Source organism: Rutilus rutilus, assembly GCF_951802725.1.
Source record: "Rutilus rutilus genome assembly, chromosome: 9".
Lineage (NCBI taxonomy): Eukaryota > Metazoa > Chordata > Actinopteri > Cypriniformes > Leuciscidae > Rutilus > Rutilus rutilus.
Genome location: NC_140223.1, coordinates 18,235,413 through 18,257,012, shown reverse-complemented (window position 1 = coordinate 18,257,012; position 21,600 = coordinate 18,235,413). Strand labels below are relative to the sequence as shown.

The window sequence follows — 21,600 nt, the reverse complement described above, 5'->3', positions numbered from 1 at the left end:
TTTTGTGTTGATGTATTTCCTATTGAAACAGTAAGTTCAGATGAAACATTTTAAAGGGCTTGTCCCTTTTACAAAATAGGCACTAGGTATTCGTTAAGTCACAGCCATGAACATAATTCACTATTTTCTAGTCAGTTACAGGCGGTATTAGAGAAACTGATATATTCTTTCTATATGGCATTTGATTGGACAAAAATCTGTGTAGTGCAGAATGAGTCATCTGTATTTTTGCTCTGTTTCTCAGAAGAGGAAGACTAAATTTGAAATGCTTTATCTTATTTTTACTTGTATCTAGATGATCTCATACATAACACACATGGGCTAAGTCACAAAACTCTATTTTTGATTTAATGAGATCTGAAAGATATATATAAAATGCTGTCTGACTGTACTACAGGCAAATTACACTCTAACAGCAAAGTTTGTGTGGGAATGATTTTTTGTTTTTTGTAATGGCCTCTCAGTAAGTACAACACTAATATTAGTCATCAAAGTAGAAAGAAGTGGGCTGCAAAAGCATAATTCTGTGAGCTTTGAGGATGTCTGGAGGAAATGTGTTTTTGGCTTAGGATATTGGAGAAGGATGTTTTTGCAGTGTCTGTATTGTCAGAGGCTTGGGTAATTTTTAAGGCAAACATTGCACCTCTGGTTCATCGGTAAACAGATTTTGCACAGAAATTATGGTATGCAGTTGGAAGGATATTATATTTCTCAACTCTTGACAATTGATGACAAATGATCCACACACTTACAGGATCCATTATTCACCTTTTTTCCACACTTGCCAAAAGCGGGTAAAATGAGAACATTTAACCACCATTAACATCTTACCAGTCATCAAAAATAATTTTTTATATATATATATTATAAAATATTATTTTTATTTTATTTTTCTCTAAAGAAAATACATTTCTATTAATTTGACACTAACGACTAGATTAATGGCTGCTGAAAATTCAGCTTTGCCATCACAGGAATAATTTACATTTTAAAATATATTAAAATAGAAAACAGCTATTTTAAATTGTAAAAATATTTCACAACATTTTTTCAATAAGTTAGAAAATCAGCTAGAAATATCTCTTTTTAGTGGGTTTAGTCTCTATTAAATGCTTTTTAAACACGCCAGTCATGATTAACTGGAAAAGTTCAACGGTCACTTGGTGTGGGAACCTTGATAGTACAATCAATATTGAGCACAGGCTTAGCCAAGCCTGTCAGTTTCATTCTTATTTCACAGTTCTTTTTTTTTTTTTCGTCTTTGCAGATTTTGGCTTTGGAAATTTCTTCCAGTCAGGAAAGCCCCTGGCCACATGGTGTGGGAGTCCTCCATATGCAGCCCCGGAGGTGTTTGAGGGACAGCAGTATGAGGGACCTCAGCTAGACATCTGGGTAATGCCTCTCTGCACTTCCAATGTATCCGTGCACGTTCACACTGCAGTGTGTTTGACAGTAAATGATTAGTAAGTCAGCTGACAGTTGTTTGTGTTACCACCTATTCAACCTTTGAGAACTCGACTGACGTCAAAGCGTAAACCAAACACCCTGCAGTTCGTGTGAGAGAGATAGAGATCAGATCATGTGAAATCTCTCTTGCTCGCTTTTTACTGCCATTAAGGAAGAGTTCACCCAAAAATTGGAAGTCATTTACTCACCTTCAAGTCGTTTCCAAACCCATATGACTTTTTAATAAGGTGAAATTTTCACATACAGTGAGAAAAGAGCAGCACTTACCTCCTGTTAAACATCTCACTTTGCGTTCCACGAAATTCATACAGGTTTGGAACGACATGAGGGGAAGTAAATGATGCCACATGCCACCTGTACATTTGCACATTATGATCTTGTTTTTCACCATTGAGTGACGCTGTGTGTGTGTGTGTGTTCCTGCAGAGTATGGGGGTGGTTCTGTACGTGCTGGTGTGTGGTGCCCTGCCCTTCGATGGGCCCTCTCTCCCCGTCCTGCGGCAGCGTGTTCTGGAGGGCCGTTTCCGGATCCCTTACTTCATGACAGAAGGTGAGACGTTCTCCTAGTGCACGAAGTCCACCAGGAGAGGTTTTCTGGCGGCAGTTGCTGTTTTTTTTCTTCATGAAATTCAAGCCTGGTCAATTAAAACATTCCATAAGTGCTTGGCTACAGTTTGTGTGTGTCTGGACTGGATAAAGAAGAATGGCTCTAACTGCTCAGAGACATTGAGCAATGGAACATATCCCTTTGAAATTAGTTATGAGGGTCAACTTGTAAACTAGTCATCATGTAACCGAATAGTCTATTAGTGAGGTTGACTGGTAGGGTTGCACTGATATTACAATTCTGGTCGATACCAATAAACCAATTAATTGCTGTTTTTGTCCAAATATATCCAATAAATGTTAAATGCTACAAGTGAATTTAGGCATCACAACATTATAATGTGTATATTCATTTTGAGATTTGCTAAATTACATTTAACAGTGTTATTAAATTTTTTGTGTTTTTAAAAGTCAAATTTAAGTGAATGTTAGACAACGCCAAAAAAGGTCATCTACACTACCGTTCAGAAGTTTGGGTTGGGCAAGACTGATTAATGTTTTTGAAAGAAGTCTTTTATGCTCACCAAAGCTGCATTTATTTGCAGTTATTGTTTTCTATTTGAATGTATTTTAAAATGTAATTTATTCCTGTGATGGCAAAGCTGAATTTTCTGCATCATTACTCCAGTCTTTAGTGTCACATGGTCCTTCAGAAATTATTCTAATATGCTGATTTGGTGCTCAAGAAATTATTATTATCAATGTTGAAAACAGTTGTGCTGCTTAATATTTTTGTGGAAAACATTTCAGGAATTTTGATTCATTTGTGATGTGGTTTTCATTTTTTGGGAAAGTTGGATGAACAGCATTTATTTTGAAGTCTTTTGTATTATTATAAATGTCTTTGCTCTCACTTTTGATCAATTGAATGTGTCCTTGCTGAATAATACAATTATTTATTTATTTATTTATTTAAAACAAAAAATCCTATTCACCAAAAACTTTTGAATAGTAGTGTAAAAAATGTATGTAAAAATATGGTAAATTAGCAATTAATAAATCTATTAAACAAAGTCTTTAATATCACTAATATGGTACTGCTTATCAAGCATACCTACTGACAAGTTTTTTGTCATATTTTTATCATTGGTTCCACCATTATTTTTTTAATAGTGTGTCAATTATTAAATAGTACTTTGGAAATGCATCGCAAGAACATGCTAGCTAAATTAGCCCACTTGTTAAATGCTCCTAATCAACGCATTCCAATCAGGGTTAGGTGACCCAGAAAGCCATCTAGTTATACAGGGCTTCCTTAAACCTGATTTGTTGTCCTACGCAGAGTAAAATCAAAGCAGTCAGCGTTCGCTCCACTCTTTTTTTTTTTTTTTTTCCTTTTTTTTTTTTTTGGCAGAATAACGCTAGCCGTGAAGGGCAGGATTGTATTTGAGAAAAAGGAAAGGAGAGCAAGAAAAGAGATAGATAAAGTGATAGGGCAAAGGTTGAGATGCATGATAGTTCAGACTATCCTGATGGCAGTGAGCCAGTTCATGCCAGACTCTGAGAGAGGGAGGGGTGGTCCGCTTTTGACGTAAGAGTCATAATGTCACATTTGTTCATTTTTCAAAAGCTTTGCTCACTGTGATTAAGCACGGATCAGGTAACCCGAGGAAGTGCGAACACATGTTAACCTACCGGTCTTGCCAGGATGGCCTCTGATTTGGGGGGAGGGGGGCCGGTAGTAGGGGATCAGTTGACTTTGTTCAAGACATTTAAACAATTAAGCCATGTTGAGAATGTTAGCCCAAAACTCATGTCCTTGCGGGTCCCCAAGTGAAACTGTTACTCCCCAAAATGAGAACAGTGTGTGGGTTTCCTTTAGATTTTGTTTTCATATGCTCTCATCACACAGGATTTCACCCCACCTCAGTCTGCTCTCAGCCAAGACTGCTTGCACACACCACACACTACATGCTTCACACTACGTCACACAGTGAACACAGCACACACACAGTTGGGAAAGATTATGAGAGCCTGGTGTGCTATACAGGGAACTTTGGCTTATTTCTCAGTGAAGGAAAAGTACTTTTCCAGAATTATCCTGGTAGCTTTAATGAGAACTCAAGATGAGATGGAACATTCAGGAACTTGCACAGTAATGGCATTATCTTCTAGGACATGTAGGACAAGTTCTCCGCCCTTTGATACTTTGAGGTGAAATAAAAGTATGATTGAGGAAGATAATTTTACTATAAATTAGGAGAATGTGTTAAGTGAGGTGTCACTAGAGAGAATTTTAGAATTTCTATCACAAGTACATTAGAAAAAGTCTTTTTTTTTATTAAGATTATTATTATTTGTGGCAAGAAGAGCCGTGAGAGACTGGCGCGAGGCCGGTGGCGTGATTTAATAACAAGCGTCACCTGTGTGCCGCTCCAGACTCATATCTCTCACGAAAGAGCTACGGAAGCATAAAAGGATGAGCGACGACAGTGAAGGTCGAGAGAGACTTCATTTAACATTTTTTACACTTTTACTTTAGTTTTGTTTTGGTATAATTAAAGTGTTTGAATGTTCGCCGGTTCCCGCCTCCTCCCCTGAACAACATACTGCGTTACTTTTATTTTAAATTTTTTTTATTCTTCCTTGTAATTGCCTTGAAAATAATCTTCTGTGCTGACTTGGCATTAATAAATTTGATCTAGCCTTAGTTTTGATACGTCTTTGAATTTACTCCAGGGTTAATATTAATAACTAAAATTAAAGCAATAAAAAACGAGCTTATGCTGCGTTCAAGCTATGTCATAACCGTAGTTATGAGATAACAACCCGTGACGTTCGTACTTGGAGCTGTACACGTCCTCGGACTCGGAATTATGCATTTCTGTGGCAACACTATCAATGCCAAAATGAATCTGTAGCAGTCAGGTGGTACACGTCAGAGCTCTAAGTTGTTTACGGTCAATGTTATGTACTTTGAGACATGAGGCAATGTAACGCCGTCTCTCTCTCTTTGCAGACTGTTCTGGCAGGGTGTGTTCATGTGTTTTGAAAGAGGCATGGCTTTAGAAAGCGCTCTGAAGGGAGGGTGGGATCTTATGCTTTCAAAGCTAGCTTGCTATTTCTAGCCTCTCCGAAATTTCCTACCCTACCTTTAAGTGACTGAACGCCAGTAGGCGGGCCTATGTTGTGATATAAAACTACTCTTTGTAGATGTCTTGTTCTGGAGCCAGGTGTAGACAAATTAATGTGAATTTCCCTTTCTCCCAATAATCTGTTGAGATTTTCAGTGAATAAAAACTTACATTTTGTCTATTCCTTCCACAAAGCTATTGTTTAGTTTCAGAAACCTTGCTGTTTAGTGCCCGAGTCAAATGGACTACTTTAAGGATGCTTTTTGGTGCTAGACCAAGTAAATGATGACCGAATTTAAATTTTTTTAAGTTTTGTCTTTAAAGCAAGCAGTGATTAAAAATCTAATAATATCAGTAACCATTCATCCTAAAATCAAGATATAGCCAGAGGTCTTCACAGTTGTATTTATGCTTATGATTTCTACATGAATATATTAATAAGATTCTGTGGGTTTTTTTTTTTTTTTTTTTTTTTTTGCTGAAGTGAGGGAGCCGTCAGGAGGAGGATGTTTCCAGCAAGCGGACATCCCACTGTGTTTTAGCACAAGGAGTGTTACTGTAGCCGTGCGACTCCCTCTGTTTGCTCTCGTGTCTCACAGGCTCTCCAGCAACCATAAATGTGACAGATTAACAGGATGAACAAGTCTCGAAAAAAAATAGTCAGCAATGAGCAACAGGAGCATTAAGCACAGCCGCATCACCACCAGCCCTGTGACGTCAGTTTCATTCAGCCCAGCTGAGTCAGACGTGGTCAGTAGTCAAGGACACAGGGACAGACAGAAGACCTTGTGCATTCTCGGATGAGATAATGTAATTATGGTTTGTGTTGGTCTGACAGTGCAGCATTTGTTGGGCAGTTTTTAGCAGGGACTGTAGACAAATCTTGTCCTAAGCAGTGGAGGGTACAGGCTGTCACCATTGCTGAGTTTTTGTCTCAGATGCAGCAGTGTTTACTGTGAAGCAAACACGCTGTGACCTTTTCAGGTTGAGATTGTACAGAGCTACTGTTCTCACTGCTGAGACAAGCACAGAACTTTCTTACTGCTCCCACAATTATGATAATACTTGACCAATGATACTAATAATTTACTTATAACTGTTATCAGAAAAAACAGTTCTTCCGCCAAGACCTTTTCCCCTCCAACATACACCACTGTTCGTGTCATATTTATCATTTATGAAAGAACGTCAAAAAGAAAAGCATTTCTTTTAAATATAAATCTTTTTGTAACACTATCACAATCACTGTCACTTTTGATCATTCAAATGCGTTTTTATTATAGTATTAATCACACCCTAACCCTGACCCCAAACTTTATTTTTTTTAAAAGTTCCCCATCAATTCCTGGGTACAGGACGTGTCATGTTTATCTTTTTCTTTTCCTCTCTTATGTGCAGACTGTGAGCATCTGATCAGGCGGATGTTGGTGTTAGACCCCTCTAAACGCCTGTCTATAGGACAAATAAAGGAGCACAAGTGGATGGTGATGGAGGTGCCTGTGCAGCGGCCGATGTTATATCAGCAGACTGTGGAGGGGGAGGCTGGTGTGGGAGAATACAGTGAACAGGTGCTCAGGTTGATGCACAGCCTGGGCATCGACCAGCACAAGACCGTAGAGGTGAGAAATTACACTGATTTTAAGAAATGAAATTGCGTTAATGTTCATACAAGCTTGACTAATGGCCCTTCTTTTTAATCATTTCTCCATATGTTCTGCAGTCTCTTCAGAATAAGAGTTACAATCATTTTGCTGCTATCTACTACTTGCTGGTTGAGAGGCTAAAGGCCCACCGCTGCAGTTTCCCAGTTGAGCCCCGACTCGACGCCCGCCAGAGACGTCCCAGTACGATTGCGGAGCAGACCGTCGTCAAGGTAAAACTCTTCAAATTGCCTCTAAAAATGAAACCGTTAACAGCAGTGCAAGTATGATGTTGGCCAAGCTGTTGACTGTTTCCGGATCTTTTTCTATGCACCGCAGGCGAGCAGCGCTGCTCCTCAGGTGAGCCTCCTGCCTCAGAACATGCGTCTCCTGCGATCCCCAGCTATGCCTCAAGCTTCTGCGGACTCCTTCACATTCCCACATTCCACCTGTGCTACTGAGCACAGCCTCATGGAGGAGGAGGTTGGGACTCCCAAAGTGAGTGAGAAATGGGTTAGATGTTCAATTATAGGGGAAGAAAGCTTGTGTTTCTCTCCGTTGCTTGTTTAGGCATTGATTCTTCTATGAAAACTAGAGTTTTCACTCAAACTTAGCAAATGTTTAAAATAGGTAGGCAGGTAGCTAGAGGTAGATAGTCACCTTTATTTATATAGCACTTTATATAATACAGATTATTTCGAAGAAGCTTTACAGTGATAACAGGAAAATGATGTATTTCGGCTGTTGTTCACCTGAAGTCAGTTCAGTGTTGATTCAGTTCCATTGTAAAGATCCATCAATTATTAAATTAGTTCATTTCATCTACAAAGCAGTTCTGCAGAAAACAGTGATGTCATCATCCAGCTCTGTTCACTTCTCATACAGCAGCGTCAATACAGTCAGAACAATAAGAACAATAACATTGTTGAATACTTAGTGTCCCCAACTAAGCAAGCCAGATGTGACAGTGGCAAGGAACCCAAACTCCATCAGGTGAGAACACAGTGTGATTATGATTCAGGGTATATTATAAGATAGATAGATCTAGATAGATCTCTATGTCTACTATATATGCATTTTAACAAAATCTCCCATAAGCCCATTCTTCTGAGACATTCTTTCTACATTGATGTGCAGGGCTGTTGAGACGCTGATACAAACAGCTGTTGTTACAGAGTTGAATCTGACTGCCGCACGCTGAGTGCTCTTACACTCCTTCCCTACATTGCTGTTAAGCAACGTTAGTCCTTCCAAGGTCAGGCAGTGGGCCTGGCTGTTTGCTCAGGCCTTCTCATCACGCCCGCTCCCCGAGGAGCCTTTTGTTCAGAACCATCCTGACAGACGGCCAGATCGGCTGCCAGCTTGGCATACAGAACAGGAATAACAGCACAGGAGCCGGCCAGCTCTGCCACTCGTATCTACTTCACTCACTCGAGACCTAGTTACGCTGTCTTCATTTTTATCTGTCTCTTTGAGGAGGAGTAATTTGCTCTCTCAAAGACTCTTCTTTAACTCGCTCTTGCACTGTTTTTATTCAATTTTGTGTCGATGAGGGAAAAGCTGTTTACTTTGAAGGTTTTTAGTGGCCTTAGTCATTTTTGTCTTTACGTATCTGATGGTGAGGTGAGACGTACACTGTGAGTGTTTCCCCTTGAGGCCGTCCACAGCTGTTTGGCTTACATAAGCGGGTCAGACTGTAGACATCTCTGGCAGTGACACACATTGGACGTGACAGCTGTCCATTCGCTCCGGCTTAGTCATTCCACTCTTTCTTCTCTCTCTCTTTCACTCTCATACACTTGCGCACCACAGACTGTCTGGCTTTGTGTGTTTCGGTATTTTTACCATCTTCGGAAATGTGGAGTAATTGAGCGTTCATGGCTTTCATACTGAACATTGCATTAGCTAATTCCTCTCTTTAACATTGTGTTTGTTAAAATTTAGTTTTAGTAATTTTGTTGTGTTTTTGTTTTTATTTTATAGTTTTTATTCCTTTTTATTTATTAGTTTTAGTTTATTTAGTTTTAAGTTATTTTGTTACTTTAAGTTAAACTAAATGAACATGAGAATTTTTGCCTTGGAAATAAGTTTGTTTTTTATGTTTTATTTTATTGCAGGTAACATTTTTGTTTCAAGTAATGGATTTTTTTTTAATGGTTTTAGTTTTAGTTAATGATATTAACCCTGAATTGTTCAGGTCATAAAAAAAATCTTTGTGACTCCATATGATTGGAGGATGGATGGGAGAACTTTTTGTGACATTAGCAAGAAACAGAAGTCGTTTTTTCAACATTGTGTTGAAAGATTACAAAACATAATTGCATAAAATAATGTATGTTTCCACACAGGTTTCCTTAAACATGTTCCTGTGTGCCATTGGCTGAACAAACAGATAGCCCCCACCCAAACTTACTACTTGAGATAAAACAGCGATTGTGTTAACACTTTTTGGAGAAATCAACCTACAAATGGCTTATTTATAGTAGTCTCCACTTTCTCCACATGAGATAGAATTCAATATTTCAGCATTGAAAATGACACACGTCCCCTTAAAGATCTCAGGGGGAATTGTGGCACTCTCTCCTGTACGAGATCATCAAATCTGAAGCTTGATCTCAGAGTACAACACAACCACTGGTGGGGAGGGGACGGCTGGGATTACATAATTTGTTCAGAGTCCGAATGATCACACTGTTTGTGTGTGAATAACAGAGGGGCCGGGCACAAAGATGGGCTGAAATGCAAAAGAATAAACTAAAGAGAGGATCTGTGGCTGTTCTTTAACCGTGTGTTGGGATAACAGCATTCCTGGCCCAGCATGCTGCAGGAAACTCAACTCATCCAGATGATCCATGTTGGTTGAGTGTGTGTGTTTAATGGCATGTCTCTCTCAGTGTACTCTGTCTGCATGAGGCTCTGACGGCCCTCTCAGCCAAAACACACTTCCTGTCCATGCATTCCAGACTTCCACCCCCTCCTCTTCAGCTCACTCATTCGTTTGAACGAAATGCTGGAGTGAAAGAGAGGGAGCAATAAAAAGAGGCAAAAAGGGAGAGACTGCAGAGCTTTTGTTTACCCTCGCTCAGTCCCCAAATCAGTAGGGAATGTGTTCATCAAGTTCTGCCTGTCATCGTACAGCACGTAAAAGTACATGTGCATGGTGCTGACTGAGTGGAAATGTGCCTCAGGACTGTGGGTAACTTGTTAGGGCTGATGGAAGATTAGAACTAGTTTACGGGAAATACAGTGCTCCGAGGCATGTGGGTGAAATGTCTTATCTACAACACCAGTGTAAGTGAGAGTTCATGCAAAGTAATAGAAAGAAACATCCTGAAAAGTTGTCATCTCCGAAATATTTTAAAGAAAATATATAAATTGCATATATACTAATCAAGTCACCTTTATTTTTATAGCACTTGATACAATAAAAATGGTTTCGAAGCAGCTTTACAGTAATAAACAGGGATATAAAATAACTAATAATGCAAATTTAATCAAATATGAGATTCAAATTCTGCTGTAAAACAGCTATAGCAAGATAATAGTGTCATTATTCAGCTCAAGTCGGTTTAGTGTTAAATATACTACACTTCCACTTCAGAGTAATAACGAAACAACTTTGTCTCACAATGTGGCTTAATATATTTCACAGTTTACATTTTATTTTTCATTTAAAGAAAATGTACTTGCCAATTGCAATATCAAATCTTCAGGGAAGGCTTTCCATAATGCCTGCTACAGACTGTGATTTCATATTATATGACATGGATGTAATAAACTTGGGTATATGACATGTATGTAGACTGTACAATGATGACACCTATTGAATTTTAGGCTACGAAACAAGTTAGTATAGAAGAAAACGTCATCAGCATACGCCTGTGGTAAACAAATTGAGCCAGATGAATCGCACTTTGGCAATTGTTTTTATGTTCGGTGAAAAAAGGAGGAGGAAGCGAAAGAGGAGAATTTGGACATGGTCATGGCTAGGGAAAAGAGAACAACTTGGCATGCCAATTTTGCAAATGAAGCTTGAGGCAAGTAGTTTTCAGTTTTAGCTCCATGACCAATACACCATTTCATGTTGCATTTGTATTGGCTAGTCAGTAGACGTAGGTCGCAGCAGCAAACACACTGTGAGATGATAATGCTAAATTTCTGACAGTGTCAGAAAATTATCCCAGACAATCTTTGGTCGCAACATCGTCACTGTACGATGTAGGACCACCGTTTAGGAGCCATGATCAGCTGGGCCAGCCCAAAATTGTACAATGTATACCAGGCGTTAGATGTTGCATCATGGCTGTGGGAATTTCCTCAAGCACAGTAGCATCATTCAAATACTGTTCGCCACATTTTATTTAGAGATCTTTACATTGTTTTCCAGGTCAACGGCTGCATGCTGGACCCCTTGCCCCCCGTGGCCGTTCGCAAATCCAGCGCCTCGTCTCCCAGCAACATGATGGAGATGTCTATAGATGAGGGCATCGAGACGGAGGAGCTGGACACTGAGGATGATCATACCCATGTCTTCAACGCCTATCAGACGGCCCGCTTTGGTCAGCGCAGACACACACTGTCTGAGGTCACCAACCAGCCAGGAATTGTGACCAGTGGAGGTGGGTGTGGCTTAGGGGTAACCACATAGTTATAGGTTCAAACCCCACTTCATTGTCAATAAATCAATTTGAATAAAAATGACAATGAATTCACAATAATCTACTATTTCAAAACTGTTAAAGTCCCCCTGTAGTCAATAATTGTATCCCTTAAAACTCGAATGTAACTACACCCTTGCCTCATTTAGTAAACGCGGTTCTATGAATATGCAAATTAGCCCCGCCTCCACTCACTCACACCAGCTCAGAGATCCACTCGTTGACGTGATTGGTTACAAGGTAGTTTGTGACGTCAGAAACCCCAGCGATTTCAGGCCGCATTTTTGAGACTGTCTTTGGTTCACTGCAGTTTTAAGGAGAAAATACTCAGCAATGGTGTTGACTTATGAATTTGCACATGGTTTGTCTTAAAGCACATTAAAACACCACATAGACACATAAACAACATTAAAAGCTTGATTTTCACCACAGGGGGACTTTAAGATTATAAATGAGTGTCATCTCGTTCTCTTTACCCAGGTAAACTGTTCAGCATGGGTCATAACCCCTCTCTGGGTAGCGTGGACACAGAGTATGACATGGGCTCTGTACACAGTGACTTCAGTCTGCTGGAGGATGCGCCCTCTCTTAACGAGGTGGTCCTGGCAAACACACCCGTCACCCGCCTGACTCCGCCCTTCATCAGCGCTCGTCCCGCTAACCCCACCATGCAAGCGCTGAGCACCCAGAGGAGAGAGACACACAACCGCTCTCCCATCAGCTTCCGCGAGGGCCGCAGGGCGTCAGACACCTCACTCACTCAAGGTGAGCAGCATCCTGTGCTCTCCATGAGAATAAATACACAAAAGTTTAGGGACAAAAAGTTTTTTTTTTACGAAATTAATATATTTATTCAACAAAGACATTAAATTGATTAGAAGTGACAGTGAAGAATTTTATATTGTTACAAAAAAAAACTTTTTCAAACAAATGCTGTTCTTTTAAACTTTCTATTCATCAGAGAATCCTGAAAAGAAAATCTACACAAAAGTCTCCACAAAATTATTGAGCAGCACAACTGCTTTCAACATTGATAATAACAAGCAATGTTTCTTGAGCATCAAATCAGCATATTAGAATGACTTCTGAAGGATCATGTGACACTCAAATTTGTTATGCTGATGATGTAATTTCTATTACATAAAATAATTTAAATAATTAAATATAAAATAATTTTAAAAAGTGCACAAGTTTTTACAAGTGGTCTCAGACATCTGAACCCCACTGTGGTACATGCATTATATTAAAACATTTCTCTGCTCTTCCTTGTCTTCTCTCGCACTTATTGTTCTTTTCACATACTCTCTCCCTGTTTCTCTCTTGTTTTCCTCCTCTAAATGCCCCCCCCCCCCGTCAGATGATTCATTGAGTGAATCAGAGAACGCTTTGAAGATTAGGCCAACTCTGTCCTATTGAGTTCTCTCATCCTGTGGCCTGAATAATTACCCTTAATCACTTGAAGCCCTAAAATAACCTGAGAGTCCCTTTTTTCAACCCATCTACCCTCTTCCGTTTAGCTGCAGAGAAGTCAAGAGCCACTAAACAGCATTTTAATGGGCACTTGAACGATGAATAAAGCATTTACACCCATGCCTGAACATATGTTCTCCTGAAATAGACTGATTAACAACTTTAATAGAGGTCGCATGGTAGAACCACACAGGAGCAAGCAGAGGTGGCGTGGGCTTGAGGGAATGTATGTCACTTCCTCTGTTCTGACACTCCCATGTAAGAATTCATGATGACACAGGGGGTGGAATATCATCTGATGATCACTAAATCATTTGGAAATAACAGTGCTATTATTCATAGTCTTACTCCTCTCTCCATGTAGGCTTGGTGGCCTTTAGACAGCACCTACAGAATCTGGCACGGACCAAAGGTATCCTGGAGCTAAATAAGGTGTATGAGCAGATGGGCTCTGGAGAAACCCCTTCCCTGGGGCTGCTGAGCCCTCAGGCACATCCACATGGCTTATTGGACCCTGCACTACAGGTCAGTCCACCAGGGGAGCTACTAGAAAGCACAGATTTGAGCTAGCCTAAAATAGTTTTTGTAGTATCTCTAATGCCGGTTTCAGACTATACGATAATTATTGTGTCAGATATGCAATTTTGACTCCTAATTTCGTGTTGTGGACAAAAAAACATGTCAGACGCGTTGCTTCCCGACCAAATTATTGCTTGCTGTCTTTAACAACATGTGTAATGTCCTTGAGATTGAGGAACTATCGACTGACTACAAATTGTGAGCGTAAACAAACAATGGCTACAGAAGCGCCGTGTTTTGAACTGGATGTCTTGTCATCAGAAAAGCCCCAAAAACAGAGAATGACAGTTGACACGTTTCTAGATTGCACGAAGAGGACAGTATGGAATACTCTAAAGAGAACTTTAGGTAAAATATCGCTTTTTATTTTTAGCCAGTAGTAAAAATAAATGTACTCACCTGGTTGCTGAAACACCTCTGCTTCAATAGTAGATGTGTGAATAAATTCTAGCCTTTCCATTCTTAACCAACGTACAGTTGGAAAACGGACTCGAGCGTTTGAGCAACCAAACTCACATCTCAAACCTATATTGCTCTGTGACGTGTCAACGGTAGTGATGTCCGGTTTGTGAATGAATCGTTCTTTTGAACCAGTTCTTTTTAGTGAACGTGTCAAAACAGTTTGCGTCTTGAGTCCACAGTTTTCTAAAGTTACTCGCTTTCGGACGTGCCTGACAGTCCCTCCGACTCGAAATAAACCAATATCCCAGAGTATATGTTACTCCAGTAACTCCAACAGTTCCCTGAACTGAGACATGTTGTGCTGAGAGAAGTGATGAGCACGAGCAGCTGATGCGTGTACTACCGAACGTACAGGTACAGCCACGGTCGCTTTGGCCAGGTGGTATTTATAGCATAGGAGACGGGATGCTTTAGATTCTAGAGAGCATTTGATTGGACAGAAGAGGCGATGACAAGCTTAAGTCCGTGGTGATGTCAAAAAAATCCGTGATCCATTTTAGCGGAAGTGAGAGACTGTAAAATTTGAATGCTTATATCTCCTAAATGTTAATTTTTTCATTGTTTTGGATCACACCAGCTTATTCATAACCTAACATCTGAAAAACTTACATTTTGATTTCAGGGGGCCTTTAATATAAGGTTTAAACAGGGCCATAAAGACAGGAGTACTGCCATAGCTCCACGAATCTTTCCTCCATTGCACCAATACTGTCGTCTCTCTTTTGTTTCGGCATGTTTGAAAGCTGTGTACAGAAGAGCTTCTGTGCTCCTATCGGTCAATGTCACCGATGTGACGGAACCCGTCTCGGAAGACCGGAAAAAATTTGTGATGTCGTGAAGCATCACAGACGTGGCATCAGTTGTCGTCCACTATACGAGATAAAACGATGGATTTTTGTGTCCTGGCGCCCATTGTTGTTAAGAACACTCTACGTCAAATGTATCGTGCCACAATCAGGCTAAAATCCTGTAGTCTGAACCGGGCATTGCAATTCTGAAGGACCAATGCAGAAGTTTTCAAACTGAGGTCTGCAGAAAATTGCAAAAAAAAAAAAAAATTAAGGCTATCAAAATTAACAGTAACTTGTGTTATTAATATATATTTTTAAACGGTTACCAAGAAATACAATTTTCCTGTAGCTCAAACAGTAGAGCATTGGCGCTTGCAACACCAAGGTCATGGGTTCGATTCCCAGGGAAAGCAAGAACTGAAAATAATGTAAATGTGCATAAATGTAAATTTAAATAATAAACAATTCTACATGTATATTTGATTTATATATCTTATACTCCTCTAGTATTGTTTAGAAAAAAGATACACTGGTACACTTGCATTGTCAATACAAGATCTTGACAAGAATAGAATAGAAATAACATCACAACATTTATTTCCATCAAGAGGGGCATACATTTTTGGTCAAGGTCTTGTACTGAAAATGCAAGAGTCAAGCAATCTGTAAAGTCTACTCCAGCACATCCCAAAGACTTTCAATGAATTCAAGGTCTGGACTCAGAGGTGCATCAGTTCATGTGTGAAAATGATTCTTCATGCTGCCTCCCAACCATTCTTTCCCAATTTGAGCCTGATGAATCTTGACATTGTCATCCTGGAAATATTGCCATGATCTGTCTTCCCACATGGTTGCTTAAGAAATGAAAAGCTACACACTTTATCAATTAGGGTTAGAGAAGAACTGTTGCCAAACATGCTAGAAACGTAAAAATCACTGCTATGATGATCCAATCATAGACTCTTAAGCATTTGCCTATTTAAATCCAAACAGCGGCAGGGCAGTGTGTGTGTGTGTATATATACAGTTATTTCCACATAATATTTTAATGTTTTTTTTTCCCATGTTGTTTTCACGAAGAGAAACCCTCAGTAATCATTGTCTGCATTCCACCGGTGGCAAATAGGTCACAGTTGAAATAGTTGAACTATGAGTGTTGCGTTTTAACGCTTGACCTGCACACAATACTGTAGCTTGAAGCTTTGCTCAGTAAAATTTGTGAACAGGGAGAAGGCCTTAATGCTGGTGTAGTAATTGCAACATTCCCAGGTTGAGGTGAACCAGGGTTCTAAGACATTATTGTGAAATGTATTACTGCGAGTTACTTTTGTTCAAAAGTTCCAGAACGCCCTTACTTGAACTCTTCTACCCTTCTAACCTCCCTACTGACACACAGACAGCCCGCTTATGTAATGACTGGAGAAGAAGCAGCCAATTGTCAGTTGTTTACTGTCCATCCGGTAAGCCCGCTGAATGCGGCCATTGTCGAGTAACAGGCTGGTGGCTGGTGCCCATTGCTCCATGCAAGCCGAAGACAGAGATTTAGTATGAATCAATGAATAAACACTTATGGGAATAACTAGTAGGGGTACCGCACAGGGCAGCAGGCGCCAGTGTCTAGATGAAGTCCAAGAAAAAAATCTGCTCTAAATCATGTTCATTTTAGTGAGCTAATAGAGTAGAAAAAAGAACAGTGAAAAATGATCTTCCATTAGAAGCATGTGGCATTGTGAGTAGGATCAGCTACTAGAGCAGACTGGCATGTTTTTCCCTCTGGGTCACTGGACAGCTATTCAGCCTTTTCATAACCAAGTAATGAATTTATGCATTTGAGTGCACAGCCGCCGATGTGGCCACCTAGCAAGGCGCTGACATGTTTTCTGTGTGTATGTATGGTTTGTGCAGGAGGAAAGAGGTCACCAGCATGACATGCCTCTATGCTCAGGTGGAACACACCCCGCACTGTTGTCCAGGAGACAGAGTCTGGAGCCGCAGTACCTCTCTCACAGAATACAGGTGACGCACCTTTATTTCTGCCAACGTCATCCAGCTAATGATCATTATAGTCCATCTGAGATGTGTGTACACTTACAAAGCACATTTCTGAGGCTTCATGGTCTACAATAGTTGCTTAGTAATGATAGGTTAAGACAAGCATAAATATTACTACTGCTCAGACAGTCTTACCTGGATGAACAACATAGCAAGATGCTAGCAACCATCCAGAATTTCACAAATTTCAAAAATCATTTTTCTAAAGTGTTACACTTCTTTGACTTAGCAGTACTACTTAAAATTACTTAAAGGGATAGTTCGGCCAAAAATGATATTAAACCCATGATTTACTCACCCTCAAGCCGTTCGAGATGCATATGTCAATCATTCTTCAGACGAACACATTTTCAGTTATTTTAGAAAATGTCTTAGATCTTTCAGTGGTTATAATGTCAAGTTATGGGGTCCACCTCCTTCAAGTCCCAAAAATGTGCATGCATCCTTCACAAAAGTAATCCATCCGGCTTCAGGGGGATAAACGAAGGCCTTCTGAGGGTAATCCGTGCGGTTTTGTCGTAAAAATATACATATTTAAAACTTTATAAACGAAAATAACTGGCTTCCGGCAACGGTCGACGCGCGTTCACGGGAGATGGATGCCGACGTAGGACGTAGCGTTTGATTTAGCTGTACTTCGTTCTACGTCACGACGCTTACTACGCTACGTCATACGCCGGCATCCATCTCCCGTGAACGCGCGCCGACCGTTGCCGGAAGCCAGTTATTTTCATTTTTGGCCGAACTATCCCTTTAAAGTTATTGACGTTAATCACAATAAGCCGCGAACAAGGACTCGTTCAGTTCTCTTTCACAGCTACACACATAATTGTCAAAATGCGAATCGTGTGGACTGTGGAGTATTCACTGTGAACAGTCTATTTTTCCTACGCGAACAAAAACAAATGGGAGAAAATCGGATGTGTAACAGTATATTAGATCCATGCATTCATTCTTAAAGGGACAGCAACCTCATAAACTGTTGCCATCCGTTTCATTAATGTTAATTTAAAAAGAAACTCACTGCTTTTGACTGAATCACTTTTATATCTTTAATATGAATCAATTTCTATTCATACAATTCATACAGTGAAGACAAAGTAGTAACCTATGCTACTGTACCTGGAAAACGTGTTTGTAATGCGCTTCTTTGTTCCTATTTTTAATATAAAGAAATAAAATAAAATTGCCTGCCTTGCTTTATTACAGAAGACTGTAATGATTATAGTCAGCTTAAAGGGCATTTGTTTTATATTGGATTGACTAAAATGGGAAGAAAAACTAAATTCAGTTGGATTTTTTTCCTTCTAGACCTATTAAACTGTCTACCGCAGTCAAATAAGAAAAGTAACACAAAACAGTAAATAACAATCAAATCTATGCACATATCAAAATTTTATTAAAAATCGATTTGAATCTAACCGTGAGGTACCAAAAGATTCCTACTCCTAGCAAATACATTCCAACATGCTTGCAACCACATAAAAACATGCTAGCAGCCACACAATACCTTTGGCCTATACCTTTTGCAGTAAGCTTTGACATTTGCAAAGATGTTGAAATATATTATTTAATACTTATCTGCTGTTGGTGCTTAGCTCTCTGTTCTTTCCATTTCCTGTCCTCTTTCTGCTATCTCTATCAATTAAAGTGATAAAAGGCCAAAGGTTCACTGCAGTATTTCTCAAGATTTTTATGGCAGTGCTGAAAGATTGCTAGAGCTCTGCATTTCACAATCCTTGATGTTGTGCATCTCTGTACAGAAAGCCACACTGATGGCCAACAGCCCCAGCAGTTGTCAGATGTTCTGCAAAGAAACTCCTCGCAGTCTGGAGCAGCAGCTGCAGGAACACAGGTACTACCCTTCTTTACTGCGGTCTTTCTTGATGTCAAACAAGTGATCCGTCTATTAAACCCCTTCTGTTCGATACGCAGGCTGCAACAAAAACGTCTATATCTTCATAAACAAACTCAAATGCAGACATACTTTAACCAGATGCATATTGTGGAGGACCCTTACGCTCCCTGTGCAACCATGGGCCACCAGGACTCCGGAGCCCCACCTCAGCCACAGGGTTTGATCGCAGCAGCACATCAGCAGCCGCAGAACCCCCAGACCTCACCTCCGTTTGCACATGCACAGCCACTTGGCCACCTAATGGAGCCCAACCCAGAAGCCCTAGCGTATGAACCCTACCTGGGACATTACTCTCAGATGCAGCCTCTACCACAAAGCTTCTCCGCTCAGCTGCAGCCGCAACAGCACGAACCCCTCAACTACACCTACTCAGCTTGCGATCCAAGCCACTCCCTCTCAGGAGAAGCACTGTACCCGGAGCAATACGACTACCCGCTTGATCCCGGGCAGCCGCCTCCACCCGCGGAGGGCGGCGCGGCTGGGTACGAAGGGTTGGCATTGGCCGACCCATTTCTGGACAGCGAAATGATGGAGACCGTGGACCCCCAGCACGGTTTCGTACTGGTGAACTAGGCTGAGACTCGAATAACCAGTATTACCTTGATATCTGACTCACTACGGATGAATTGACGGATGAGATGACGTCACAGGGACGGATCGAGTTTTGTACGTTCGACGTTTAGGTTGTTGCGAACGTGAGCTGTGATCTTTATACTTTACGAAACTCCTCCCTACCTCCCTCCTCGTTCTCCAGTGGTCCCACCTGCTGCTCTCTCACAATAGAGTGCCGGATGGCGTGGCGTTCGGGCCAGTTGCGTCGGGGGCTCACCTCGTCGCCTCCAAGCTGACCGCAGGATAGGAGCTGCTCGCTACGCGCCATATGTAGCACAAAGACAGCCTAGATCTGCAATACAGAGCCTGATCGACAGCACAACTAAATATTGACACGTTTTGTACTGAACAAAGTCAATCGAAGCGTCTGACTTTGATTACGAAAGACTAGTCGTGCACACTCGATAAGTGCAATGTTAGTTTAAAACACATGGCAATATTGAAGCAATATACTGATTCATTTAGAACTAGAAAAAAAAAAAAAAAAAAAAATGAAGCCATAAGTAGGACCTGCACCACCCAAAACTGCTACCACCAGATGTTTCTCAACTTCTAAACGGCTCAAGTCCAAATCCGCAGATGCTTGTGGATGAAGCTGTGATTTTCGATTATTATTTTTTTCACTGGATTTCCTCCTCACGCTCATCCTAAAGGCCCTGAAAATAACAAACTGTTCTCCTCAAACCACAACAGTGTTATTTTGTTTGCTAATATTGCAGTTCTTCAGAATCTGCACTCAAATTGGTGTACTGTGAAGGGATGAGTCATGACTCTTGTATGTCAGGTGACATTATCACCTCCATGGGCGATGTCAGCATGCATTTGAATGATTTAGAGATTTCAATTATTATTTTGGTGGTATTTACCCCTTTACACTAAAGAATACATCAGCATTCACGTTTATTCACAAGACACTGGATTGTTCGGCCAATTCATTGCATTTACGACAGACAAAACAAAGATTGTTTTTGTTAGCAGCACTTAGTAAATCTGTTCTACTTGAAATGACAGTCTGTGACTAAACCCAGATATCAGATACTCTACAGAGAACGATCATGACGCAAATTGATCGCAAGGTCCGGGGCTTTTAACAGAACACGCATTAAGGCAGATAATATACTGGAGCACTTTGTCATGGAAGCTAAAGTTAATGTAGCTGAGGAGACGGCAGATTGGTAAGATGCACCTGCTCTGCTAGTTTTGTCGAATAAGAGACAAATTCATCTCTTTCCAATAACTTTCTCCCCGCGAGCCGGCGCTCTCTCAAAGAAGGATTCCGAGAGAGCGCGACTTAGAGATTGTTTTGTGTAAAATAGGGGTTAGAAACTTTGGAAGTGCTTTCAAAATGCAACAGATTTTGTATTTAATGTGATAGTGTTCCGTGTGCCTTTTTCTTCGTTCTTTTAAGTTAAGATCTTAAAGGGATAGTTCAACTAAAAATGAACATTCTGTCTGCATTTACTCTCTACTCACTTGATCCAAACTTGAATGGCTGACTTTCTTCCGTGAAACACTTCACAAGCGTCAAAAAGGACATAACTATCATGAAAGTGGCCCATATGAGTTTGGAACAACCCGAGGGTGAGTAAATAATGACAGATTTTCTTTTTTTGGGTGAGTTATTCTTTAATAACTTTGTTTCTCAGTTTGATTCTGTTTGTATTGTTACAGGACATATGTAGACCCAGGTTTTACAAAGGTACAAAACCAAAGTCCCCTCAGAAATGTTCCTGTATAACCCCACCATGTGGAGTTTGGAGCTTCTTGGACTGCTTCGTAAATGTGCTTTTTCCTTTTCTTTTTGTCAATCAGTATATGCCGTTGAAAAGTATTAATAGCAATATTTCTTATGAATAGTTCAGAAAGAGCAGATTAGTGAATGTGTTGCCATATCATAATCACACCTGCTGGCGAACACCATTCCTTGGACATTCTAGCCTACTATTCTACATTTACCTTCAACATGGTTGTTGACCACACATAAGCTAATGTGCTGTTAAGATTAAAAAAAGGTTTATTGAACTAGCGTTTTGTGTCTTTATTTCCTGGTGGGATTTTCACTATCACAAATCACATTCTTATAGGTTCGTTTACACAACAGCAGAATACAATTGACACACAGCTCGTTATTTACCGGAGTGACAACCGCATATAACTGAACTCACAACTGGATTTCAATGAAGTCCTGCTGTGTGAACGGAACCATTGGACTTTTCGTTTGTCGCGTCATACTGCACAGTCGCGTGTGTGTCTAGCAGATTTTCACGATTC

General features: G+C 40.4%; 1 protein-coding gene across 1 annotated transcript in view; it reads left to right on the top strand.

Moving 5' to 3' along the window:
- sik2b (salt-inducible kinase 2b) overlaps positions 1-19,789 on the top strand; it is a 35,889-nt gene extending 16,100 nt beyond the window's left edge. The window contains exons 5-15 of the mRNA XM_084419028.1: positions 1,268-1,392; positions 1,894-2,017; positions 6,546-6,766; positions 6,868-7,020; positions 7,127-7,285; positions 11,175-11,406; positions 11,926-12,210; positions 13,280-13,440; positions 16,653-16,763; positions 18,563-18,654; positions 18,735-19,789. Of these exons, the coding sequence (XP_084275154.1) occupies positions 1,268-1,392; positions 1,894-2,017; positions 6,546-6,766; positions 6,868-7,020; positions 7,127-7,285; positions 11,175-11,406; positions 11,926-12,210; positions 13,280-13,440; positions 16,653-16,763; positions 18,563-18,654; positions 18,735-19,290 (2,219 nt within the window). The 3' untranslated portion in view covers positions 19,291-19,789. The remainder of the gene's footprint in view (positions 1-1,267; positions 1,393-1,893; positions 2,018-6,545; positions 6,767-6,867; positions 7,021-7,126; positions 7,286-11,174; positions 11,407-11,925; positions 12,211-13,279; positions 13,441-16,652; positions 16,764-18,562; positions 18,655-18,734) is intronic.
- The last annotated feature ends 1,811 nt before the right edge of the window (positions 19,790-21,600 follow it).